At 43.5% G+C, this 27,795-nt stretch overlaps 1 protein-coding gene across 9 annotated transcripts in view; it reads left to right on the top strand.

The window, feature by feature from the left end:
* si:dkey-151g10.3 (serine/threonine-protein kinase WNK3) overlaps positions 1-27,708 on the top strand; it is a 45,551-nt gene extending 17,843 nt beyond the window's left edge. The window contains exons 3-25 of one of the 9 annotated variants that reach the window (XM_049580309.1): positions 7,610-7,782; positions 8,468-8,688; positions 9,502-9,659; positions 9,809-9,897; positions 10,026-10,245; positions 10,509-10,827; positions 10,952-11,070; positions 11,190-11,390; positions 12,663-16,088; positions 16,399-16,442; positions 17,184-17,319; positions 17,426-17,542; positions 17,638-17,739; positions 17,825-17,873; positions 17,994-18,146; positions 18,247-20,396; positions 20,582-20,828; positions 22,569-22,654; positions 22,755-23,092; positions 23,331-23,566; positions 23,651-23,746; positions 23,837-24,000; positions 24,409-27,708. In XM_049580309.1, the coding sequence (XP_049436266.1) occupies positions 7,610-7,782; positions 8,468-8,688; positions 9,502-9,659; positions 9,809-9,897; positions 10,026-10,245; positions 10,509-10,827; positions 10,952-11,070; positions 11,190-11,390; positions 12,663-16,088; positions 16,399-16,442; positions 17,184-17,319; positions 17,426-17,542; positions 17,638-17,739; positions 17,825-17,873; positions 17,994-18,146; positions 18,247-20,396; positions 20,582-20,828; positions 22,569-22,654; positions 22,755-23,092; positions 23,331-23,566; positions 23,651-23,746; positions 23,837-24,000; positions 24,409-24,984 (9,420 nt within the window). In that variant the 3' untranslated portion in view covers positions 24,985-27,708. Of the gene's footprint in view, positions 1-7,609; positions 7,783-8,467; positions 8,689-9,501; positions 9,660-9,808; positions 9,898-10,025; positions 10,246-10,508; positions 10,828-10,951; positions 11,071-11,189; positions 11,391-12,662; positions 16,089-16,398; positions 16,443-17,183; positions 17,320-17,425; positions 17,543-17,637; positions 17,740-17,824; positions 17,874-17,993; positions 18,147-18,246; positions 20,397-20,581; positions 20,829-22,568; positions 22,655-22,754; positions 23,093-23,330; positions 23,567-23,650; positions 23,747-23,836; positions 24,001-24,408 lie in introns of those variants that run through there. The other 8 variants (XM_049580313.1, XM_049580314.1, XM_049580311.1 and 5 more) reach the window with 8 other exon arrangements.
* Positions 27,709-27,795: the final 87 nt, after the last annotated feature.

Genomic DNA, 27,795 nt, shown 5'->3' on the forward strand with positions numbered 1-27,795 from the left:
ATTCAAAACTTATTTTAGGAAATAAATCCATGTTTTTGGCTGTTTGACAGTGGATGAATTAATTAGCCTACAACGCAACTGCTGACCTAACTGACACTAACCGTCAGTTGATTTGATTGTAGATTGCAATCAGCTGTGAGGCGGAGTGATACATACACAGTGAAATAACCGTGATGTTGTACTCCAATATCGTCACGGTTTTACTGTCTCTCGACCAATCAGATTGCAGGGCCGGAACTAACTGTTGTATAGATTTTATTACATCATCCCCATAGACTGTAAAAATAATGGTCATAGCTGCTGTGACATAACCCATTGGTTTTTGGACTCCTGTTCTGAGGCCTTGAGTTCAGCATTGCGACCATCGCCGTCTTGGTTTTTTGGAGCCAGAAGTGACCATATTTGGACAAGAGACTATTGCTGTAGGGGAGTGAGGGGTGGATCTGAGTGAGAAGCTGAGGACGCTATCAGCAGACAGCCTGTCTCTCACAGCAGCCTGCCCTTAATTATGCATAACTTTAAGCCCTAATAAAATGTAATTGGATGAGTTATTTAGAAATTCATCCCCCCGCCCATTCCATTTTCACGACTGGGAAAATTAGCTATAGGGACCAAAACAGTTATTTTGCACCAGGCTGTAAACATGTTGCAGTGAAGATGGGCATTTGAACATGGGGGTCAATGGGGCTTGACTGGTCTCAGCCAGCCTCAAGTGGCCATTCGAAGAACTGCGGTTTCTTGCACTTGTGTGTTGGCTTGATTTTTCAGCCCTGTAGATTGGTGCTTGGTCATCACCCCAAAAAATGGAATATATTGATTTATCAGATTAAATGAGCTTGTCTTTCTTTATCAAATCAACTTTCTTGGAAGAATAAATGAGTGCCATTAGTTTGCTGCTAGACTGCATACAAGAGAGTGCCTCCCTTTGTGGTCAAAAAAGCTTTTTGACCGCAATGAAAATGTTGTTTTTAAAAGGCTAAAACTCAACAAATATGGATAGGAGCAGAATATTTTGTTTAATAAAAAACTTTTTCAATTTTTTAGATGATGACATCCATGTTTTTCATTAAATTCTGACTTTTGGACTTAGCAATGCTCCAGAGTTATTGGAAATGTTTCGATCACAAGTTCTACACAGCTATCTCTGCAATCTAATCCTGCAAATAGTATAATACTAATAATATTAGTGTAGGTTCAAACAGAATGAATAGACATGGAAAAAGAAGGGAGGAAAAAAGTAGGTTAGCATTTGGATGTTATATTTAGAATTTCATTGTCAACTTTATGAATGAAGCTTCGAGGCTATGAATTATTCGGTACAGCTCTACACTAAAATATAGATCATAATACGCGAACACTCAGTGCTTGTTTAATGTTCAGTGCTTCCAATTTGAAGACCCTGGATGGGACAGGATGATAAACAGCCTGTACATGACTAGCCAATGCACTATTTGATGTTATTGCCACTATCCTGTGAGACTGCACCCTGGGAGCACCTAGCTCCTCTTCTCCTGTGTCCACAAAGAGAGGGAAGCCAGGGGATTATCTGTCCAAATGCAGCTTGAAAGAGTGTGTAATTAAAGTTCACAGTGCGGACACCATCGCTCTTCTTTCCTCTCTCTTTCCCAGGGAATTCCATGCCCGAAAGGGCAGAGCTATATATCTCCCTTGCTACGGCTTCCGTCGTATATTTTACCGTCACTCACCATAAGTGGATGTGTTTGTATGTCTTTTACATGTATTACATTTCTGCATGCAAGCTGTTGCTCTCTGTCCGTCTGTGTCAACATATGCCACTGTATGTGTCTGCCTGTCACCCTCTCTCTCTCTTCCTCTCTCACCCTCCCTCCCTCCATCACTTTTTGTCTGTGTGAGTGAGCATGCAGAGTGATCCAGGGAGTTAATTACAGTGGGTGCCTGTAAGGCTGGAACAAAAACCCTGCACAGACAGCATAACTCGGGCGGCAGAAACCAGACTGGTTCAACCCAGTCATCCCAGACTGGTCCAGCTCAGCTCAGCTCAGCTCAGCTCAGCCACACCGACAGGACTACGAACACTAGAGCAGCTTTCATGTCTGCCGTGCTAAAGGTTGCCATGATGATGATTACCACCTTAAATATTTGATTTAACATGTATTATTATAGAGCCTTTTGGATTTATGTCTGTGGATAAATGCCAGCTTAAGAGGTTGCCTGCTACAATTACCGTGCCATGTTTCTTAGTAAAAGGCTCATCCTTATTAAGGCCATTAGAGCACTTGTACTTTGACACAGTTAAGGGTTATATCAACATTAGAATTCAGTGTGCAGCCCCTGTAAAACAGAGTCTAGACCCCTTGTTCACCTACATACACATGAGACCCCCAGTTTGGCAGTTGACATCATGATTATTGAGTCAATCACAAGACTGGGAGATCATTTCTAATCACTGCTAGCTGCTTGCCTCGCGTTAGAAATAATAGTTGTATGCCTGATAAACACAAACATTGCAGGCTCTGGTGGAAGTATTCTGGTAAACAATATCATGTGCAGAAAGACTAAATAATATTTACAAAAGATGCTTCTAGTCACAATTCTTTGACTCAGTGTGACAAATAGCAGCACCAAAAGGGAGCAGATGGAGATTATCTTGGTTGTTTCTGATTAAAAGACCATTTGGGTTAGGCCAGGTGAAGCAAAGACAGACTATTGATGGGTGACTAAAATTAGAAGAGGCGTGATCAAATGGACTACAGCTGAACTGACTAAATCTGGATGGAATCGATCCAACCAAACTGACCAGACACACACTCAACTAGGGCACTGACAGTTGGCAAGTGTCCCTCGGGCTGTATCCATATTACCTAACTGACAATGGGGATTAAATTGCTATTGAATGTTTGGAGTATTACCTAATAACCCATTCATTAACTGTATAGATCACTATGGTATGTGATTATTAACTAAGGCATATGACAAAAAAGGGAATGCCACAAAAGGGGAGAACTCTGAGTCAGATTTTAAGATTAATTTGTAAGGTAGCCTAGATGTCCATTATTAAAGCTTTGCACACTTTTCTATATGAGCAGCAGAACTGAGTACATAGAGATAAAAATTGGCCTGTCATGATAACCCCTTTTGTTGGATGTCAGTAATATTTCACTACAATTTTATGCTATAATGATAATCTAATATCATAATAATGGAAGTACATTCTTTTAAAGAGCAGTAGACTTTTAATACTTAAGAATATTCAGACGTTGGAATTGGACGGTGAAAAAAATTAATGATTAAATTAAATTAAATTAAATTAAATTAAATTAACTGCACAACGAAAACAATAAACATAATGGGCTCCCAGACTCTGTTAACAAATAATGCAATGAAATAAATATCAAACATTTGGCACAGGGGTATAGAGAGTAATTTCTTAACAGGCAATTTACTGCCCAACCCAGCTGTTTATTATGGCAACATGGCAACATGGTTATGGTAACATGTTGGCCAGTGATATTCTTATGCTAACAAATACACACGTAATTACAAGGCAATATCGTACGATATATGGACACGACCTTGATCGTTTTTGCTGACCTTGATAAGTCAATAATGTAATTGTTGTGAGAGGCCTAGATATGAAGACCTCCTGCTAACAAGAGGTCACCTAGCATTGGCTAAAGGCAACCATGAAGGTTAGTGAACTTGGCCCACTGGCCTCGGGTTCTAATCCAGCGTGTGGGCCAGCCCTTTTCCAGCAATTTATCTTGTTAGTCTGAGCTGTTGTAGCTTACACTAATCTAATCCTAGCCACCCGCCACCTCGGATTTTCAAACGCTGACATGCTTATTCCCACACTGAATGCTCAAACACACATGCACCCTCATAAATGTACAAATATCCACCTACAGCAATTCTAAGGCCCCTCTATGTGCTCATTGTGCCGTTAACCACCCCCTGTTTATCCCACTGTAGAGCAGGCCCACTGCTCCTACAAACAAGAATGTAACTAGGGAAGCCAGTTCATCTTCAGTCAGTACGATATCTGATACTCATGGAGTGTTTGCCAAAATAGATGTTTTAAGGTTCACATGCTTTGGCATTCATGGCCCCAGCCTCTTACCATCTACCAAATGTGCCTTGTAAGCCATATCCTGTCCATTTCCTTCGGTGTTTTATGAGGCTACTTAACCTGCAGCTTGACCTTCTGCTCTACCAGATGTCTGATCCAAAAAAAATCTCATGGTACACAACCAGGTCTTACTCTGTTTACCAAGGTATAGCACTTAGGCCCCTGCCACAGAGAAGGTGCCATGTGACAGCAATATTACATGACCAAACTGGCTCTGCAGATGTGAACAGAATACCAGGAACACCCAAAAATACTGTGTAATTCATTTTAGTTACCCTGCAGTAAATACTACTTTGTAACTTGTATAACTTCTAATGTTCTGTATTTGTTGAGACTTTATCAAAGGGGTGTTCCTGTGTTGTAAGGCTTTCGTGATGTGGTAATGTGAGCCTGGTAGCTTAGCCACTAACTGAAGCCAAAATTAGAGCAAAAAAACATTAACAATACCACAAACTACTGCAAAAAACTGCCATAGAGCTGAATCAACAAATCTGTCTAGGGACAGCTGTGGCTCAGGAGGTAGAGTCCACTAATTGGAAGATAGGCAGAAGAGCTGAGTAGCAGGTGGCACCTTGTATGGTAGCCTCAGCCACCAGTTTATGAATGTGTGTGTGTGAATGGGTGAATGTGATAGATAGTACTAAAGTGCGTTGAGTGGTCGGAAGATTAGAAAGCGTTATACATTATACAAATGCAAGTCCATTTACCATATCTCTGACACGATCTCAGCAAAAACTGAACATCATAATCTTCTTGGATCGCTCTATATTTTCTGCTGGTGGTCTTGTGAAATTCAAAATCAGAAAAACTTCACATCATAAGGCAATGGATATGTGTCTTTTACACATGTCACACAGAGAGTGAAAATATATACATTAATTAAAAGCAATGTGGCAGGAAGTACAAATATGTGCATGTATCCCTGATTTTAATGGAAGTTATCCACCCACTGTGCTCTACACAATAAGAACCAAGTGTATGTATGTATAGCTGCCTTGTTTATGGTCTAGGATAACTGCCCCCAGAAGTCCATGATACAGACAATTAAACAAGAGTTAACAAGAATTAGTGATTCTTACTGTGATGATTACTGTGTACTTAAAAGTATCAGATAGAGAGTGTACGTCACACGGTTGCAGAAATGGAGAACGATCAGGCTGTATGGAGGAAGAAAGATTGTGTCATGGGCTCCTGAGCTGCCCTTTCCTTCCCTTACTTTCTGCCTTGTTTCTCTGTCGCTTCCCCATTTCCATTTATCTGTTGTGTTAGGAGACAGTTCCTGTCCAGTTTTCTCCTGTGGCGGCCATGTACCATTATGCTTGTCAGATCTGTTTTTGCGAGTTGCTTTTGTATCAAAGTCAAAGAATGTAATTCCAGATTAACGAATAGTATTCCCTTACATTTTTCACATACGTCAGTATGGGTGAATCCTCCTAGCAGCAGTAATTGTATCTGGGTGTGTTTAGTATCACCTTTCTCTAGAGATGCTTTGTTGTTGTCATGCCTGTTTGTACAAATATGGGTGCGTATGTCCGTGTGTGTGGTTGTAGGTGTGGGTAGTTATGCGGATGGGTAGTGTGTTTGTGTGAGTCTGTCTAGACAAAATCTCACCAACTGAACTCTGTGTGACCCTTGCCGACCCGAAGGCTGTCTGATGCGACACTCAGTGGGAGACAAAAAAGATGCTGAAGAGGCAGCAGACAGGGACACACAGGCAAGCACTCTGTCTCTCAGACAGTGAGGCAGAGTGATGCTCTGACGGAGGAGTGAGACAGAGGGCAGAGGCACCCAAACACAGGCAGTACTCCCCGACAAAATCAAGCACGACAACATGTGTAGATATGGATGGAGGCGGCATTGAGACCTGGTTAGACACACCTGTGCACAGTCAGACACACACACTCAATTGCACAAGTATGCATGCACATAGTAGCATGTGGTTGTTGGTGTTAAAGGAATGAGAGCATGAGGGCAGACCTTAGCCGGGTAACTTATTCTTAGCCATAACAGTGCAACGCGGAGCAGCCTTTTTGTTGATGCTACTTCCCTGTTGTAAGGGGAGGGGTGGAGAGATTGCCTCCACCAGTACTTCCAGAAAAGGACACTGAACAGAGAGGAACAGATCTCTGAAAAGATGAAACACAGACACACCAGGGGGGAGAGAGAAGCAGAGACACAAAATCAGTAAATGCTAGAAAAAAACCCTATAAGTACAGATAGATGTAGGAACAGAAAAACAGCATCACATGAAAATCTGTGTATTTGCATCCACACATCTGCAGTACACCGCCTCCCTTTGGGGAGTGTTGTGTAAAGCAAAAAGCTCAACATCAATGGAATCGATCAGTGGAAAGCCAGTGTTATGATGACTTCTATTTATAGTGAGGTCTGTCTGTGACACGACAACGGCTGGCACCCGACGCCCTCGCAGATATCAAGTCAGACAGACTGGTTCTGTTTTTTTTTTTCCTTTTTCATATTTTGCTTTTACGTAATTGGTTTAAGCCTGTCTCGCAAACACATGGCAACGAACTCTTTAAGTGCGTTTTCTGTACAAACTTTTCAGTACCACTGACGAAAAAGCCCTCTCACAGCACACCCAGCAGGTCACAAGGTCAACAAAGGTCAAAAAGCCAAAGACCTGAAGTGCTTTGTTATTTGTACATATGGAAATAGCAACAACAACGACAACAGTTGCTTCTGACAAGTCTAAAAATAAATACCGTCTTAGCGGGGCCAGTCAGGATTTCCTCCACTGTAAAATGCTTTGATTGTAAGCGTTTGATTCTTCAGTGCTATATCACCATCCCATCACTTGAATAGTCATAAACCCAATTTCCTATTGACATGATATTAGAATTTAAAGATGTATATTTTTTTGTGTGAATACAGCAGATGTTATTGATGAGAGCACCACGTGTTTAAGGAGACAGAAGAATGATAAGTATACCCAAGTAAAACAAGACATAATTTAAAATATACATATTATTAAACAGGAGGACAGAACACCTTCACTGCATAACATGCATGAGTCTCAGATCTTATAAATAACCTATGCACCAGGGTTTAACAGAGGGATATGTCTATGGCTGTATCTGTTCCAATGTGATGCTACCCGTGTCTGTGAATTGGATTTCTGCCGCGTCCATTCTGGCCGCCATACTGGGGATGTGTGGCAGATGCAGTAGAAATGTGTTTTATAAAGCCAAGGCTTGGGTGTTGTCTCAGCACTGCTGCAACTCTACACTGCTAGCACCATCTAGTGGCAGCAGGTGTCAGTGCACAGCCATGGGTGTGAAGTGCCAGGTAACCTCATGATGTTTTGGGGCTCTTAACAGAATTGCGTGGCAGTATTCTTGTGCAGCTTTTGGAAATTAAGGGAGTAGTGTTTCCAGTTCAAGAATTGTCAGCCAGTGTTTAGGAAACGTTCTCTCTAAAGCTCTGGAGAAGCAAATGTTCACATTCATGCCAAATAACTTGGTTGTATACCTTTCATTTCAGGACCGCAAACTGACCAAGGCGGAGCAGCAGCGCTTCAAGGAGGAGGCTGAGATGCTGAAGGGGTTGCAGCACCCCAACATCGTCCGCTTCTATGATTCCTGGGAGTCTGTGCTCCGTGGCAAGAAGTGCATCGTGCTGGTTACTGAACTCATGACTTCAGGAACACTCAAAACGTTAGCACAACCTCCTTATATCTATTGATCTTCACTCAATGACAGCTCATTACTATTGTGCTATTTAGTTCTATTGATTTTTTTTCATTTGTATGAAAAATATTCTTTTAGCCATAGTCTCTGATTGACTGAAAATCCCAGTATAACTTTCTGTATTTTTTTCATGTCATGGTACCCACTACAGTAAATATAACCCACAAGCAGCTCTGTACTGCAAATACTTACCAAAAAAAAAAAACCTAAGCTGATATACACTCTATATCATGATTTACATATCTTAGAAAATGCTTTTCTGACTGATGTCATCTGAAGCAGTGTTCATTTTAGCTACAGGGCAAACCAATAGCTGTAAGCCTGCCTTCATAGTAAACAAATATCAATACATTGCTCAGTGGTTCACAAAATATTTGGGAGTGCTGCTCATTCTTGTCCCTAAAAACAGCAAAAAGAAAAACAAGCTCAAAGCTTCTGTAAGTTACATGGTTCATACTTCAATGAACCAACTGATTACAGCTAAAGACAGTTTCACTTTATGGGAAAGAAAATTATTGTGTTATGTAAATACTTATATGAATTTAAGGTGATTTATGATTTTGTCTCTATGATCATCTAGTTGTCCATCAGTGGTTGATTACAGTATTTTTTGAGTTTGACGACCAAATCCTTCTTGTCCCTTTCCGCACAGTTACCTGAAGCGCTTTAAGGTGATGAAGCCCAAGGTCCTGAGGAGCTGGTGTCGGCAAATCCTGAAGGGGCTTCATTTTCTTCACACCAGGACTCCTCCAATTGTCCACCGGGACCTCAAGTGTGACAACATCTTCATAACAGGCCCAACAGGCTCAGTCAAGATAGGAGACCTGGGATTGGCCACTCTTATGCGGACCTCTTTTGCCAAGAGTGTTATAGGTAGGCTACATAATTAGACCAACTACTTCCGAGAACAATGCCCGGCATGTAGTAGCTACATCAGCAACCTGAGTCAGGGCCTTTAAATATACTTTTCTCTGCATTCAGCACTGTTCAGGTTTTTACAGAGGGCATCAGCTGCCGGGGGTATAGATCATTATTGACAGAGTCACTTTAAAATTCACGTGGGACGCACTTAATGTAAACAGAGACCACTGATGTGATGTTGGCTCTGTGAGCCAACTTAAGCAATGCACTGTGAGTACCATTTAGCTCAATAAAGTTTAAAAAGAAAGAGCTATGCCAGGAAGATTGTTATCAGAAGCCCCTTTTATACAGCCTGGTCAAAGTGGAAATGTTGTGCCGCTATACCGCCTCTCCTATCTATATAAAATGTTCAAACATAGAATGGGGGGACGTTGTTGTTCTGCCATTAAACCAGCAGTGGACGTAGAAACAGAGACGAATAGATGTCTGTGTAAAATGTCATAAACGTCACACCAGACTCTGATGATGTTTTGTTACATGTCATGTCTCTTTTGCTTCAGCATGCTCTCTAAGATTACACACAAGGGCAGCATCATGCCGACATTGTTTGGTTCAGTATAAAAGAAAGCAAAACCAATCTTCTTAATGGCAGTATTGCAGAATCTCTGTTTAAAAGGGGCTAGAGGTTTCATTTTTCTATTGACTTTGGGGCATTAGAGCTCTGTGGACATTGTTAAGTGACAGTAAATACAGATTGATAGTGGTGAAAAACTATTTGGCTGTTCTGCTTGTAACTGACTGTGAACCACCATTTGTTTTTAACAGGAACACCTGAGTTCATGGCTCCAGAGATGTATGAGGAGCACTATGATGAGTCTGTGGATGTCTACGCTTTCGGGATGTGCATGCTGGAGATGGCCACCTCAGAGTACCCGTACTCTGAGTGCCAAAATGCTGCTCAGATCTATCGCAAAGTCACAAGTGTGAGTGTCTTTGACTGCATTACTCTCATACAAACTCAATGCATTCATGGCGATGATGTATAAGCCTAATTATTTAGCAGTTCATATAATATCCCAAAACTTAATTCCACCATTTCCTGTTAATTAATTTCCCATTTCTTCCTCTGCAGGGTATAAAGCCAGCAAGCTTTGATAAAGTGAATGACCCAGAGATCAAGGAGATCATTGAAGGCTGCATTCGCCAGAACAAGAGCCAGAGGTATGCAGATTTTACTTTCATAACATGACATACTGCACTGTCTCATGCAGAATTCCTAATAGGGCTGATAAAACATGCTGGTGCCTGTTTCACTACCCCTGCTCTGTTTGTTGCCTCTCCCTTGACAGACTTTCCATCCGAGACCTCCTTAACCACGCATTCTTTGGGGAGGACACAGGGGTCCGGGTAGAACTTGCAGAGGAGGACACAGGCACCCAAGACTGTCTGGCTCTTCGTATTTGGGTTGAAGAGCCCAAGAAGCTAAAGGGGAAGCACAAAGACAATGAGGCCATTGAATTCAGCTATGACCTGGAGAATGATAGTGCTGAGGAAGTGGCTCTTGAGATGGTGAGACACTTGATGAATTTACATCTGAACTAATATAAACAGGGTTCATGTGGGGGCCCTGTGTGGGATATGGCAGACTGGAAAAACAGGATTTGATGCTTCAAAGTTTGCAGAGGGAAATCCATCAGCTCATTTATCAGCCATTTCAAGGTACCTCCTTCTGACCTAGATTTCCTCAGCCTAACTCTAGTCATTAATCTCTCTCTCTCTCTCTCTCTCTCTCTCTCTCTCTCTCTCTCTCTCTGTCTGTCTGTCCCTTTCAGGTGAAGTCAGGATTCTTCCATGAGAGTGATGCCAAGGTGGTGGGGAAATCCATCCGGGACCGAGTAAATCTGATCAAAAAGTCACGAGAGCGTCGACAGCAGCAGCTGCTCCAGCAGCAGCAGGGCTTCGAAGAAAGGAGAGACTCCACTCTCACCTCTTACACCTTTTCTCATCCATCCTGCCCATCCTCAATGGGGCCTGGGGCAGCTGGACAGACCGCAGGTGGAGGAGGAGGGCAGGAGTCTGAGGAGCTGCCTGAGGTGGACCAACATGTCAGACAGCAGCATATTTTCAGTGGTACAGCCCTTAGTCTGCCAGGTAGAGTATGCATCTTCATGATATATGTAATATATTTCATACCCTGTTGTCTATGAAAGAAGTATGCTATAAGTTAATACCTTGTTACATTCCCTCTTCCTTTTTTAAATTGCCTTTCACTCAGAAGGAGAGAGCATTGGGTCTGCCAGCTGTGAATCTTATGCAAGTGGACAAAGCCAGGCGTACTCTCAGCAAGGGGAATCATACACCCACTCCCAGACCGTTCTCCCCCCTACCGCATCTGTACGTCTATATTTTGTTTTTCTCTTGTTCATAAATCATACCAAGTTAGTAATAAATCATTGTTTGAAATTACTGTATTGATAACCACATTGTTAATTAACCATTTTCTTGCACTGCAGAGCACTGGTGCGTTGGCTCATCACCAAATGCTCCCCATTGGTGAGAGTGGAAGTGTTCCAAACGTGCCTATTGGTCAGAGTGTTAGCATGTCCAGCATGCCCGTGGGCCAAAGTGGAGGGGGGCCTGTTGGTCAGGCATATCTTCAGCCCAGTACCATGGTTCCACAGGTATCACCAAGTGTCCCTCAACAATATTTTCAGGTGAAAATGGTTATGATACTAATAAGTATTAAAATAAAAACCATATTTACACTACGGCTACATTTTACATTAATGAAAGTAAAGCTATGGTTCCACTACTCCATCACATTTTGGGTTCTTTTCTCTCAAGTAACTAATCACTTGGCTTTAAATCATCCTCACAATCCTCTGAGATTGACCATCTGATTTAGGCTCGGGCGGTATTAAGGTGTTACGGTATACTAGGGTATTTAAAAATCCAGAAGGCATGATTTTCAATACCGTCAAAAATACTGATGCTCCTCTTCTATTAAACTGATACGGAGATGCTGTATTGAAGGGATATACTGTAGTGCACAGCACGCACCACCAGAGGTCAGTCTGTAGGTGGAACAGGCAGCTGAGCTGAGAAAGATGGTGACTGCAAGTGTTGGGGATTACGTTACAGGAGTAGTAAAAAAGAAAACCGCCTCTGTGCCTTTGTTTTTCCACATACAACTTTATCTGGAGATGACAAGACATCATATCCTTTTAGCCCACTGATGTGTTAGTATCCGTTAAAGCAACGGGTGTCATTGAGTCATCCAGAAAGAAGGGCGGTTATTTCCTTTCTATTCATGTTTCTATGGGCCTTAAGTATTTAAGTATGAGCAACTGAAGTCACTTTACCATGGTAAAGTGACTTCAGATGTTCATTTTTACATTCTTTTTTTTTTTTTTTTTTTACACAAATTCTTCAAATATTGCATACCCCATTAAATATCAGGAACATATGAATGTTTGAAAAAAAAAAAAGTATACCGCTCTAGCCTAATCTGACTCTATGCTGTTAGGTTTCCCCCAGGAGATCAGTTAGTGGAGGTGGTAAAATTTAATGGTCTAACAGCCTCTATAATTAATTTGCCATGTAAAATAGTGCCATGGCTCTTTTTACCTGAGGGTTAATGTTTTATTAAAGTTAATTAAAGTGTAAGAGCTCATTTGCATAAACACATAAAAACCATTCCTAAAATGAGTACACCGACGCTAGTTTGATTGATATTCGCTTGATGCACAAAAAAGAAAACATGATCTTATAAAATATATAATAATTGAGATATGTTTTTACAAATAAACCTTCATGTGAGGCAGCCCACCTCTGCTTTAATACTCTGTGGAAAACTGGCTGTATAAAATTAATTGTGTTGATAATTGATGCTCCTTGCCAAAGCTTAATCTTGCCTAATTTTTCTACCACTTTCTTTTTCCTCCTCTTTCAACACCAATCATCATTCTGTCATGATCACTGAGCAGTCACAAACATTCCCATCAGATGCATTTCAAACTGCCACACCCCATGGGTCATTGGCCCCCTCACAGTCATATATACCCCCTGTTTCCCCACAAGCACCCAGTAGTGTTCTCACTACATCCATGTCAGTCAGTGATCCTACTGGACTAGGGGGGACCATTGTGCCCCTCGCTCAGCAGACCCAGCCCCCCGCCACTCCCATGCAGCTTTCTGACATCATTCCCCAGGCAGCACCCCAGCAAACACAGCCTGTCGTGATCCCTCTGCAGACTATTGTCCAACAACAACAGATAGGGATGGATCCCCAGGCCTCCACCCTTCAGCAGCAGCAGCAACAGCAAATGGAGGCCCAGGCCACTCTGCTTGAACAACAACAAGTTAGTGCCAGTCAGCCACCGACGGAACATCAGCCACAGAGCCTTTCAGCTACAGCTGCCCAGAAACATCAACATGAGCCTCCGCAGCAGATCTATGTACAACAGCCTATTCCACCAGTCCACACAGCTCCTCAGCAGCAAGTATTACCTACACAACCAGGTATGGAGCAGCGACCTATGTCAATGCCACAGCCAGGGGAGCAACCTCAGACTTACAAACAGCAACCAACAGGGGATCCTCGTGAGCAGACCATGATACAACCACAACTGCAACAACTTCAGCAAACTCTATTACAACAGCAGCAACAACAAGTTTTACTGCTTGAGCAACATCAGACATATGTCCAGCAACAAATTGATCAGCAGCAACAAAAAGCACTGCTTCAACAACAACAGGCCCAACTGCAACAACATCAACTGGAGCAACAGCAAGCACTTATACACAAGCAATTGTTGGATCAGCATCAGCAGCAAACTCTTATTCAACAGCAACAAGAGCAGCAACAGCCAGGTCTTGTACAACAACAGCAACCACAACAGGCACTTTTACAACATCAGTTAGAGCAGCCTCCTCTACAGCAACAGCAGCCAAATCAGTTGTATCAACAAATAGGACAACATCAAACTGGAATACAAACAGAACTAGAGAAGCAACAGCAAAGTGGACAACAGCAGCAACAAATTGTATTGCAGCAGCAGCAGCAGCAGCCCCAGCAGGCTCAACAGCAAAAGGAACAATTGCAGCAGCAAGCCTTACTCCGACAAATAGAACAACAGCAGCAGCAAGCACTGATGCAACAGCATCTGCAACAGCAGGCTATTTTGCAACAGCAACAGCTACAACAGAAAGCTCAGCTACAGCAACAGCAACATGAGCAGCAACAGGTGCAGCTCAAACAGCAGCTAGAGCAGCAGCAGCAAGCTCTGTTGCAGCAACAGTTAGAGCAACAGCGTCAGCAACAAGTCCTGTTACAACAACAGCAAGCAGAGAGGCTACAGCAACAGGCTCTGTTAAAGCAACAGATTCAAGAGCAGCAGCAACAAGCAGCCATCATTCAACTTCAGCAAACTGAGAAGCAAGAGGCTGTCCCTATTCCACAAAGTAACAGTGAGCAGCAGATTCAGCAGCAACTGACTGACATACAGCATGCATGTATCCCACAACTAAACGCCCCTCAGTTTACACCTCATTCTACTTTCATACAACAGCAAGTGATGGAGCAGCAGCAGCCAGCAACATTGATCCAGCAGCAGCAAGCATTTGTTGCCCAGCCGCAGCATCACACCTCTGCAATGGAACCTCATATCCCAGTTGGAGCTCCAGCCGGCACTGAGGTGATTCAGCACCAAACTCAAATTGTCCCACAGGCTCAGGTCCCCATGGCCATGCAGACTACGCACATCCCGATCCAGACGCCTGCTGTTGTTCAAGCTCAAGTCCTTGCCCAGCAAGGACAAAGTGAGGCTCATCCTCCAAACCAGGTCCCAGTCCAACTTATAGCCCAGTCCACCGCTCAAGCAGCTCAAGCTATGATTGAAGCCCAAGTATCTCCTCCTGCGGCAGTGATCCAGGGGCAGACTCACCAGACCATCCAGACCCAGCAAATTCCCTTACAGACGAGTTACACAGGACCTGCCACTCTCACACAGAGCCAGGTAACTGCTCAGCCATTAATCCAGACTCAGCCTCTGCATCTGACAGTAAGCCAGTCCCAGCCACCACATGGTCAGGGCCCAACTGTGGACATTCATATGATGGGCCAACAAACCCAAGCTACTGTCCAGCCTCCAGCTGCAATTACCCCAATTCCCAGTCAGATCCAACATGAGACCCTTGTTCAGCAAAATGCTCAAATGCCAGTGCTCATGCAACCCCAGCTCCAGCAGCAAACTCAAGGCCAGCCACCTAGCCAGATGCATGCTCAGACTGCTGCTGGCCTTTTGACCTCTCAGTATGTCCCTCAGCCTACCCACCAAGCCATGCCATCTGTACAACAGGATATAACTCATATTACACAACAGCAGCAGCAACAACAAGAGCCAGTACTGCAATATCAGCAGATGATTCTGTCTCCTGGCTCAGCTGGAAGTGTTGGAACTACAGCAGATAGTCTCACCTCTGTAGTTGACCCTGCAAACTTTGTCACCACTTCTCATCCTGTGCAGCAGGCTGGACAAGCCTATGGTCCAGGCCAAACAACACTGCAGCCAGTTGTTCAGGCTCAGCAGCAGCCCCTAGGAAGCACTGCTGACCCTTCTGTCATTCAGCAGATCTCCCAGCCTCCTATACCTCAGTCTGCTGTGCAGTACCAGCAACAGCTACAGAAGCTTTCTCAAGCGCAGCAACCACTAGCTCCAGCTCCTCCACAGACCCAGTCACTGGCACAGCCCATCCCAACTCCCATTCAGCAACAACTTCCTGTACAGCAGGCTTTGATGCCCCATGACGAGAGTCAGTTGCCCTCACAATGCCCACCTGCTTCACATCTGGTGACCCATCCTTCTGCACAGATAGGCCCCAGCAGTGTTGCAGATCCGCAGTCTCAGAACAGGACCCTGCCCCTCTACAGTCATCTAGTGGCAGGCGCCCCTCCATCTCCGCAGCACCAAGCCAAGCAGATACTGCCAGCTCACACACACACACAAACCAGCATTCAGGCCCAAACAAACTCCCAAACACAGACACTTGTTCAGACACAGGCTCATTCTCACACTCAGACATCCACTGAAACACCTATTGCAGAACAGCCTGTTCAACCCCATGCCGTCTTTCCTGCACAACAAATGCCCCTCAGCCCCTCTCATACCTCATGTCCCCCAACATCACTACCATCTCTCCCTTTCCTACCACCCCACCAACCTGCTGCTGCCTCCCTGCCAGACCTGCCTACATCTCCGCCAGCGGCCCAGGTAACCTTACCAGGGCAGGCCGACTTTATACCCACCTCCCCTCCTCCTGTCACTACTCTACAATCGCTTGATTCTAATGCCCCCAACCTGCCCCAAGCCTCGCTGCAAGACTGTGACCTTACCCTGCTGGGCATTGCTCAGGTACAGGAAGAATGAAAGTTTGCTGTATTAATTAAGAAATAATTTTACTTTGCTGACATACTGGCAGAATGATTGAGAGTACTGCTGTCTAATTATTTGAAAAAGCTTTGACTTTTCCTTTTTGATTCAAACTAACAAGTGTTAAATCTTAAAACATGAGTATATTCATAGAACTGTACATTTGTTACTAAATGTATTATCCATTATTACATTATAGTTTTACTTGCATCTGATGTTGCTAATGTTTTTGTGTGTATTTTTTCTGTGTACCTGCGTACTCCTTTGTGTCTGTATTCGTGTTACTCTACAGGATGGTCCATACCTGTCAAGTACAGAACGTCATTCTTCGTCAGGGTATGTCTGTTATCGTTACTGTCTGGTGTTAGCTCTGTTCACTGGGAATAGTTGTCGCATTTCCAATCATGAATTATGTCCATCCTTCAATTCAAAAATGTTATGAATACTGATACTGTGAGATTCTAAAAGGCTCAGTTGTAAAGCTGCTTAACAAGGCAAAAAATGTTGATGTTAAAGTAATACTTCATCTCTCAGATAATCATTTGTGTATCCGTTATTCACCTCATGTTACCTTTATTTTATGGAGAAAGCTTTGTTTTTCTCACATGCATCTACAGAGAACAAGGAATCATCTGTTTACCATCTCTCACACAACTCGTGCAGTATAATCCAAGTCTCATTTATCTAGTTGTGTGCTCAGTGCTTCCTAACCAAGTGTATTTTTGCTAAAACCTCATGATTTTATACACTTCTGCCAACGGGTTCATGCAAGGACGAGTAGCATGCCTATGGTATAAGTTGGATTTATGTGGAAGCAAAAATCCATGTGTTTGGGAAGTACTATGCAAACAAAATTGGATAATTTTTTTCGCTTGTTTCTTCATTTACCACCTGCACAAAATGCTGGTACAGAAAAAGTTGATTATAAAATATTTAAATGTACAGCATGTAAATAAATATATATACATCACATGTACACATTTTCAGAGACTTACAGACAGTACTGTTACAGTATGTGTTCAGTGTCTTGTTCTGGGACCAGTTTACATCATTACCATACTATCTTACCACCCACAGGTCTGTCCCAGCAAATGGAGAAGAAACTCTTCAGCTTTTGGCCAATGGGAAGTTAGAGAAATTAAAGACTCAAAGAAGAGCTTCCTGCCAGAGGCCTGAGAAAGTTTCACATCAGTTTCAACTGAGCATGCTCCAGGTGAAAATAACAGCAACAAATGACCCCCTGTACCGCTAAATTGGTGTATAACAATAGATTTTGAAAAGGACAGCTATGTAAATTTAATTTGTCTTGCCCTCATTAGGTGTCAGGCAGCGGGGACAATATGGTAGAATGCCAGTTGGAAACCCATACCAATAAGATGGTGACATTCAAATTTGACATTGAAGGGGATGCACCGGAGGACATAGCAGATTACATGGTAGACTGTTCATGTATTTCCTTCATTTGCATTGATCGTAAAAGGTAATCATTCTAAGTGTTACTGATTGCTGTTTGGTTGCATTTTGTTTATAGGTGGAGGAGGACTTTGTCCTTGATATAGAGAAAGAAAAATTTGTTGAGGAGCTTAGAGCCATAGTTAAGAAAGCTCATGAAATTCTTCAAACACATTCACAGGTATGTTGATTTCTATATTTCCATCATCTTTCGTCTCTGTTTTTGATTGAATAATGATGCATCTTAATCTTCATCTCTTTTTTAGACTGGATCAACTGATCAGTTGCATGTGAGCACTCCCACTAGCTCTACAAGTGAGTTATGAATATATTGTTTCTTAGTCACAAAAAAGTGGCACTACAGAATGAGGAGAAATGCTAGATGTTCAATAACTTGACTTGTTATAAGTCGTAAATTATCTTAATGATTTTCAGTGGACTCGGTGCCTCATTCTTCCCCAGTGGGACGCTGGCGCTTCTTTATCAACCAGACCATCCGCCATAGAGACTCTCTATCCAGTCAGGGTGCAGGTGCACCATCACCCACTGCAGAGATGAGGACACCTCAGTCTCCTAAAACAGAGAAAGGTGAGCTCTATCCAGGTCAATTTTAATGCTGTGGCTTATTAACATGACTGATTTGGCAGCATAACAGAAACTAACCATGTGCTCCTCTCTGCGGCTGTAGAAAGTGAAGGATCCCAGAGTCTGGAGTCCTTGACTGGAATTGCCTCTCCCCCCTGCCCATCCCTTTCTGCCACCTCCCCTCCAGTCTCCACTGTCTCAGCCCCTGCCTCCATGGCCCCCTCAGTCATAGCTGCCCCAGCTCCTCACACCGCTGCCTCTGAAAGCATCTCTGCACCAGCCTCCACTCTTGAGGCCTCTGTCCCTGTCACAGCTTCAGGTGGTCTTGATCTGCCGGTCCTCACCTCAGCTTCTGTTGACCAAATTCCCAGTGTTCCCGCATCCATAGCAATACCTGCTGCTGCTAACCTCCCCACCTTGTCCACTGCTCCTACTGTTGTGTCTCCCACACCCATCACCATTCTCCCTGATGTCCTCACTTCTCCTGGAAGCAGTGGTTGCTCCACTGTAGGTCAAAGTATTGGGGATACAGTGACAACTGCTCCAAGGGCATGTGTGCCGGCAGTGGACCAGTCTTCAACCTCTTTTCATTCCCCTCCTCCTGCTGCTGCAGTGACCTCTTCTGCGGTAAGCCAACTTGGTATGGAACAGCAGCAGACACTCACTCAGGTGGCCAAGCCAGCTGTACAACAACCACAGCAACCACAGCCACAACTACAGCCTGCATTACAGCAGCAGTTGCCAGTAGTTCAACAGCAACAACTGCAGGCAATGCAGCTTGAACAACAGGCACAACAGATAAAGCAGGCAACAATGCAGCAACAACAACAGTCACAACATCAAGCATACCAGGAACAAATTCAGCTGCAGCAGGAACGAGCACTGCAACAGTCTCTCCAACAGTTACAACATCAGCAACTAATGCAGCAGCAAATACCACTTCAACAACAGCTGACTGAGGTGCAGGTGTTGCCTCGACAGGGTCATACAGAGTTATTACAACAGTCTGTGCAGTCTCTGCAGCAGTTTCTGCCACCAATGCCCCTGCAGCAGACCCAACAACCTCTTCTTCAGCAGCAAACACCCCAGTTTACTCAACAATTGCTGCAACAGCCTCAGTTACAGCAGTTACCACAGCAGGTTATGGCACCCCAAGCTGCAGTAGTGCCTCAACAGCAGGCCCACATCGATCACCAGCAGCAGCAACAGTTAAACCTACAACAGACAATACACTTACAGCAACAGCAAATGGTGCAACAGCAGCTACAGCAGCAACAACAACAGCTGTTTATGGGTACTGTGGCTTTAAAGACAGATCAGAGCCAAATACTGCCCCTCTCAATTAGTCAACAGTTTCTTCAACAACAGGCACAGCTAAATGTCAGCCCTGTACCACAACAGCAGATTCCACAACAAGTCCAAATCCCTGCTGAGCTGGCACAACAACATATACAGTCACAGAAACAGCTGCAACACACTGAGCAGCAACAAGAGGTGGTTAAAGCCATGGACACCCCCCAGAAGCAGCAGCAGTTTACGCTGCAGAAGCAGTCCTCTTTACAGATGTCAGAGTCAGAGGTGTCCACAGGAGAGACAAGTTTTACAGAGGACACATGCAGCTACTCTACTCCTTTTCACCCTTCCTCTGACTCCTCTCTGCCGCCTCTCCATCTGAGCACCACCGAAGCCCCCTTACCCGCTCTCTCCCTCACAATGACGCCATCCCCTGCTCAGCCTTCCTCTGTGGCTGAGTCAGACAGTGAAGGCCCCCCCAAAATTGAATTTGTAGACAATCGCATCAAGACTCTGGATGAAAAGCTGAGGAACTTGTTGTATCAGGAGTACAGCAGCGGGGCAGCACCGACTGGGGGAGCTGCCTCTGGCCCTACGTCAGCTGCCTCCACATCAGCAGGAGGAGACGAGTCATCTGAGCCACAGTCTCTTCACCACTTGTCTTTCCCCCCACCTGCCTCCTCCTCAGATACATCCCCTCACTCCTCAACCTCCTCTACCTCCTCCACCACCTCACGTTCCTCCTCTACCTCCCCTGACCCAGAGAGGGATGGCGGAGGAGAGAAAGCTTCCATAGAAGCGCCCAACCTTGCAGAGATGGGCCCAGTGGAGCAACAGCCTGGCCCATCTCTTCCCTCCACTTCTGCCTCCTCCACCCCGCCAACCTCTCTCCTGCCTCCCAGCCAGGATGATCCTGCTGGACCCCAGCGTCCACCTGTACCAGGAGAACCAACCATTCTTGTGAGTGAAAGCCACAGACAAGAAATTGAAAAAATTCTCGCACATCAATTTTGTCTTTCACAACACTGAATTTACATTATTTTACTGTTTATATTTCAGTGTATTGCTGTGTGAAGCTGTCTGTGATATTTGTTGTGTTTAAATGTTTGAGTGTCTCTCCGTTTTGAACGTCTCAACTGTTCTAGGCTGTACCCCCACACTCTGACACCAGTACCACTGGAGACGCATCGTGGCCTCCCAATCAGCACCCGATCCCCCTCCGGCACGGACAGCAGAAGCACAATGCAGGAGGTGGATATTTTGGCCTAAACCTGACATGTCCTAGTATCAGAAATCCCGTTAGCAAGAAATCCTGGACTCGCAAATTCAAAAACTGGGCGTGCAAACTGCGCCACTCCGCCAGCTTGTTCAAGAAGCCCAGAGTCCAGCAAGGTAGCGTCCTCTTAGGGAGCGAGCGAGAGAGAGAGAGCGAGAGAGAGAGAATGGGGTGTTGGGGAATGGACTTAAATCTAATATCTAGTACTAGTTTTAACATAGTGAAATAACTTTCTTAACCATCAGGAATTAATAACTGTTAATGTTAAAGGATGTTAATGTTTACAGCTAAATAATCCTGTTTTTGTATATTGTAATGTGACTACAGTCTCCATGTAATGTTAGTGTTGACATCACTACATACATTATTGTTTCGTTTGTTTGTTTTCTGTATTTCTTTTGACTTAATTTAATTTTCTTGGCAATTTTTTCCTTTTGCATGGGTTACTCACCCTGGGGCGAGAACAGAGGAGAGTAGAGGAGGGTGGAAGATTGGCACAGTGTAGTGAAGAGGGCGGCATCAGAAAATCTGATGCCCATCCCAGTGCAGATGAGCTCTGGAGTAAAGCCCAGCTGTGCCTGTGCCCAGGACATATCCCTTCATAGGACCCCCCCTCCCCTGTTTTTTTTTTTGCCCCAAGTCCGCAAGCAAAGCCAGCAGCAACCATCTCACCTCCACCTGCTGGCTCTGTGTAGACAGCGCCATGCAACTCACATCGTAACAGATAAGATAGATGCTAAGTTGCTAAGCTAATATTATGTAATCAGTTGTCATTCAGAATGTGTACGCTTTCTGTGTCAGCGCCTGCAGTATAGCATTGCTTTATGACGCTCTACTGTATACTGTAGTCGTAGTAGATGCATTTATGAAGATTGCTTTTTCATTTGAATTATCTGTATGAAATATTTAGATTATGTTGAAAGTCTAGCACATATTGTTCACATTACCAAGGGCTTACTGTCAGGTTCTTTTGTACACGGGTAGACTTTTCATGAAGCTAAGGTTTATCATGCTGTTAACATATTTCAGCCATCTTGCATGTGTTTGTGTTTATATGTTTAATATGTGTAGCTGTAGCTTAGATCCTTTGCTACAAGTGCACCTGCATGAGCACGTATGTTATGTTCTACACGAGTGACTAATAATGGATCGTTATCTGTAAGTAACACTTACTGTACATCAGGCTACTGTACATTATCCATGTACACACTTTGCTAATGTAGTAATCCCAAACATCAAACACATTGAACAATATCACTGTGGATCTGAGCACAGATCTGAAATGTGATATTGAGCTTTGTTGTCTGGTATATGAGTGGGAATATGGTGAGTCAGTGAGAATGAGAGAGTGGATGTGTGGGTGGGTGGGGGTACACTGTTGTAAACATTCAACTGTCACAATATGTTTGTTTTAATTTAATGATTTCCTATATTTTTTTTTAAATGAAACATCTACCACCCCTTCCCACACGTTCATTACACATTTCTCCAAAGCATGATTTTCTTTTTACATCCACAAAACCTTACATTTATTCTTTAGTTTGTTGCTTTTAATTTATAAAAAATGACTGACACAGATCTCAGCGTTTAACACATTTCATAGACCTGCATGCAAGTCATGCCAGTCACAGAGCTGATGATGTATGAGTTTGATGGGTGATTTTTAACACTGTGTCTTTGTGTGTTTGTGTCCCATGTCTTTATGTGTGCATCTGTGTGTCTCTGTCATGTACATTTCTCTGTGTGTTGCTATTGTGTGTGTCTACCTCGTCATTCATGTGCTCTTTATACCCGTGTCTCTGTGTTCCTGTCTCCTTGTTTCCCCTTTTTGTTTTTCATCCCTATATCTTTATCAGAAGGGCGTTCCAGCAGTCAGGCACTTGCAGAGGAGAAGGAGGCGCCACCCTTAAATCCACCTCATTCATGCAAAGGACGATTTCAGGTAGGAGCAAAAATTCTGATTTGATCTTTGCCACTCATTAATCTGAACCTTCATTGCGGTCTGGACATGCAGCGAACTCTCCCACATCCTCTGCCTTTAGGTGACTCCAGTGCCCCAGTCCTCTCCCCCGAAGGCTGCGCCATCCGGCCATGGTAGCACTCAAAGGAAAGTGGGACGCTTCTCCGTAACCCAGGCTGAGACTAAGAAAGAGGACAGGCAAACTGACAGCTCCCCGGTGTCTCCTGATTTGGAGAGGGAGAGGAGGAGATCCCGGGCAAAGGAAGGAGAAAAAGATGAAAGTAAGAGGACCCCAGCAATGGCTCACTTGCCCCGAGGTCATGGGCACAGCCACTCACCCCTGGGCAGCAGCGATGATGAGGATGAGAGTGAGCTGGAGGATGAAGAGCTGAGAAAAGAATTACACAAGCTAAGAGAGAAGTAAGTCAGTGAGGGGAAAGATACAACTCCATTGGTTTATAGTTGTGTCTCTCCATTTATTAAAAGTTTCTATTGTTGTTTCTTGCCTATATGACAACTGTTTTTAATCGTTGTACCTTTTTTATGCATATGTATTGTTTTTATTTTTTTTTCTATCTTCTTTTTTAGTTCATGATTTTACTAAACTCAAGAATTCTACCCACCTTCTACTTTCTGTTTTGCTTCTCTTCCACTACAGGCACATCAAGGAGGTGGTATCACTTCAGGCCCAGCAGAACAGAGAGCTGCAGGAGCTGTACAGACAGCTTCGTTCCCTCAAAGACCAAAGGCAGAGTCTGCCAGTCTCCCTGTCCCGAACCCCTCCTCTGCCCACGGGACCTCCTATCCTCTCTCCTCGTAGGCCCAGGCCGGCCAAAATCAAGCTCCGGCCCCGGCCCCACTCTCACATGGATAACAATGGAGTTACGCACTCTGGTACGCACTTACATAAATTATTTCTCTCTCACTTTTTTCTGATGCTTGTTCTCTGTGTGACTGTTTCTTGTATCTCCCGCCTAGGGATTCAGCAGTCAAGTAGTTTCTCAGGTAGTGAACAGAGTAGACTGCCTCTTTACTGCAACCCAGAGCACTGTACTTCACTGCCTGCTAAAAGAGGTACGGTTTGTCATTGATATATCAAGGCAACACAAAATTTAGTGACAATCAGTGGTGATGATGATGCCTTCCTCTTATTTTTCTCTGCAGATCACAGCCCTCTAAGAAAAAGCACATTCACGGATGAACTGCACAAACTCGTTGATAATTGGACGAAGGAGGCGGTGGGCCCCACCCCGCCCAAACCTTCGCTGAATCAAATCAAGCAGATTCAGCAGGTGCAGGAGTTGGGAGGCTGGAGCCAGACGACTGAGGTAGGACAGCACACTATATTGCATCAATTTTTCATGCCATACAAAATGAGCCTTTAATATATGGTCAGAGAGATCTCTGATGTGTTATATAAATGCTATTATATAATCATGTGTTATATAAATCACTGGCTCTGTATCATAAAATATATTTATGTCATAAAAGGATTATTAAACGAAGCCAGGCAGCATTCAGTTGGCTCTAATTGGGAGTAGCAAAAGAGTTTGGGGCTCAAAAAGGCTGAGTTTTCTGGATATTTCTGTTGACTTAAGACTCAGACACCCTGAAAGTGATAATTGACACCTGCCAGTGTGTTTGGGCCTTTATATTTGTTTTAAAAGGCAACAATACCAAATTATAATGTTTGTGCTGTAATATTCCCTAAGCACTCATTACTATATTCCGTCCAGGTGGCTCCATCAGGTTGGTTTCCAGTGGCACCACTGAACCCCCAGGCACCCCCTACTCCTACCAGCTTGCCTGTGGCAGCCCCTTCCCAATACACAGGTGGAGGAAACCTGTCCACCCTGCCCTCCCCAGGGCCACCAACACAAACGCACATGGCTCAAGTGCCACAGATGCAGCAAAGTTTACACCTCCATCAGTCTCTCCCCCTCCAGCAGATGACCTATCAGCAGTCCCCAATCCGCCAGCAGATACCGCAACCCCGAATGCAAACCCCCATGCAGTCCCAGTCCCTACTACAGACACAACCCGTCACCCAGCTGCCCCACTCACCACCTCAAAGCCAACCGCTGCTGCCTTCCCAAATGCCCACATCTCCAGTGTCCACGGCCCCGTCTCTGCTGCCCGGCAGTGGCACTACCGCACCCACAGATAGCACTGCTGCTACTGGGGGGACATTTTGCTCCTGTCCCTCGCCCTCTTCAACCTCTTCCCCCTCTTGTTCTACTGCTGCTCTACCTTCCAGTGCCAAAATTCACCCAACACCTCCCACCTCGACTCTTCCTCTGGGACAGAAATAAAACCAAGGTGAAGTGAGAGGTCAATATGAAGGTGCAAGAGATGGAAATGCTAAGTGGATCAGGACGCAAAGCAGATCCACATGGAGTGTTAGTTCTGTGTATGTATGAGAGAGTTGTGACTGCAATGAATATACTGTATGGATTCCAGTGTAGTTCTGGATGAGAAGGGGAGTGAATGTGAGAGATGATAGATTCTAGTATGTACAGACAGAGGGTAACAAGGAACACAGCAGCTGGGGTTTATGAATCATGGTATGTTTGGGTGTTGAGATGTATAAATTCTTAAATGTATGAGTGTGTGCGTTTATGAGTGTGGGTGAGTGTTTATGGATTATCCGAGTACATATCCCTTTTGTCCTTTTACACAAATTAACGTTCATGTTTTTGTTTCAAACCGACTCAGTTGGACCTGAACTCTCCCTAAGCAGAGACAAGAAGGACAGAAAATATTTGACAGTGTGTTGACAATTCTTGTTTAATTTGTCAATGCTTACAGTGAAAGGACTATCAATTTTAAAAGTGCAATTAGTAATGGTCATCTAAATTGATCAGCATGTATTGTATGGATTTGTCTGTAAGGCATAAAATATTTTTGTAGAAGCACATTGATGAAAACCAGACGCATAGAGGATCTTCTCATGATCGTCACGTGATCTTTTAAAAGCGTAGGCCTACAGCACAAGGCGTTAAAATGGGCAATGGAAAAAAATTAAACAACAGCATGTTGTACAGTAAAGCACGGTAAAGTTAACCTGGCTACCCTCATTACCACCATGCGACCAAACACCGTGTTGCAGTGTTGTGCACCGGTACAGCATGTGCTTCCTTTGTATTACTTTATGTTTAGCAGTTGTAACATAGAAACAGAATTACCATGAGTGGTGTGATATAAATTAAAATAAATTCATAATACGATGGTGAATTGAAACATGCCATCTACGTTCAGTGGATACCTGGGTGTACTCAACCCAAGACTGCATGACTAACTTGACTTGCCAGAGTGCAAACTGCTTGCACTTGCTGTATATTCATGATTCTCACATTTACTATTTGCAGCCTACTGAGATAATTCATCAGTCATGAGTAAATTTGCTTTGAAATGCTTTCACATTTGACATTGTTGCTTTCAGTTTGAGCTCCGCATATCAGAGTATATCACGGTGTCATGCTGAGGAGGAAGGTGAAAAAGAAAAAAAACTGCCAATAGACTGGGGAGACCATATGGGTTATTCCCATATTGCCTTTTAAAATTACTGCATTTTTTGTGGGTGTGTGAGTGTATATTTTTTCTGTGTGACAAAGCTTTGTGATAGTCCCATGGTATATTGCATTATAAATTACATCCCTGTTTCTTTCATTCAAAGCGGCCTCTCAAATGTCACTTTACCCAAATGAAAATGTTTACTCTGCCTACGTTTGAGGCTTTCTTTTCCTCAACAAACAAAACAAGTGAGAGGTTAAACCATTTACCAGTTGTAAGCTTGATGTCCGACACCGTTGTCAGATCCTCACTTGCCTATTTGTCAACTTTGTTTGGCGTTAGACAAATTCCTTGTTTCAATTGTAAACTATTTAGTCTTTGGCCATAGGCTGTCAGTGTGAATGCATCAGTCAGAAGCTGAACTGTGGGCCATAACTGTGCTTTATGCACACTGCAAAAGGTTTACTCAAGTCAAAAATCTCCCATTTCTCTATTTCTAAATGCTTCATTTGTAGATGCAGAGATACATGGTGTAATATATCCTCAGCAGATATATTACTGTACTTTATATTGGGTTATCAGAGCACTTAGCCATACACGTTTGACCTTTGAAGATCAGGCGTTGATACTCTTTTTGGCATAATGAGTAGGCTGTAGTCAAAGCAGCACTTCTGTTTTATTAATGATAGAGAGATTGTGTGCCACTGAAAACAGAAGATTGTACCAGTTGTTAAAAACTGCTACATGTGAGTCAAAGACATTTAAAACATGAACGGTTAAGGAGGAGTAGTTTGTGCTACAGGGTATGGTTGTTCAGAAACTGCATAATCTAGACTATAACAACGATTTTCTGTATTTGTTGCTTTTCAAGACAACCCACATTGTCACAGAGATGTAGTTCATTATTAGTGAAGGTGAGATACTGTGCTGTCATGTCTGATACTAACATGTTGGCTGCAAGCTACAGCTTAATGATCATGTTCATGATGTGGAGCTGGCTTTGTCCTTGAAGTGTTACCAAAATGTTATCTAAAAGATAAAGATTATTTTTGTATTTTGAAATGGGGTTGTACAAATTGTAAAATTGTGTTCTCATCATTATAAATCTGAGGTTATTTGAAACTAGAAAACACTGGTTTTCATTCGTGTTTATTGGGACTCCCAAGGGTCATCTTAGATGATATTGGGAGAACTTTTGACATCTTTTTTCAGTTTTGAACAATGGCAATCTGGAATATACATATTAGTCTTACACAAGTCTTTCTGCTGGGTTGCAGGTCAGGTTTACTTAACTTTAAAATTAAAAAACATGCAAAAAGTAAAAAATAATAATAAAAATCTGGGAAGTCCCAAAATGGCACGACTGAGAACCAATGACAAAAGGATATTTGGGCAGAGAAACCTCAAAAAATAAAGTATGTTGCTGGTGATTTAGCCTCTGTAAATTGTAACTAATTCAACTGTTGATTTTATTTATGTTTTGTAACTAATCAAAATAAATGATGTTAAACATCAGACTAAAACATTGTGTGTGTTTTTTATTACATGCTTTATTTTAGCTGGGCAAGCTGGGTTCTTGTGGAGGTTTGAGGTAGTGAGTTAGAAGTCAG

This window comes from Epinephelus fuscoguttatus, linkage group LG7 (assembly GCF_011397635.1).
Source record: "Epinephelus fuscoguttatus linkage group LG7, E.fuscoguttatus.final_Chr_v1".
Classification (NCBI taxonomy): domain Eukaryota; kingdom Metazoa; phylum Chordata; class Actinopteri; order Perciformes; family Serranidae; genus Epinephelus; species Epinephelus fuscoguttatus.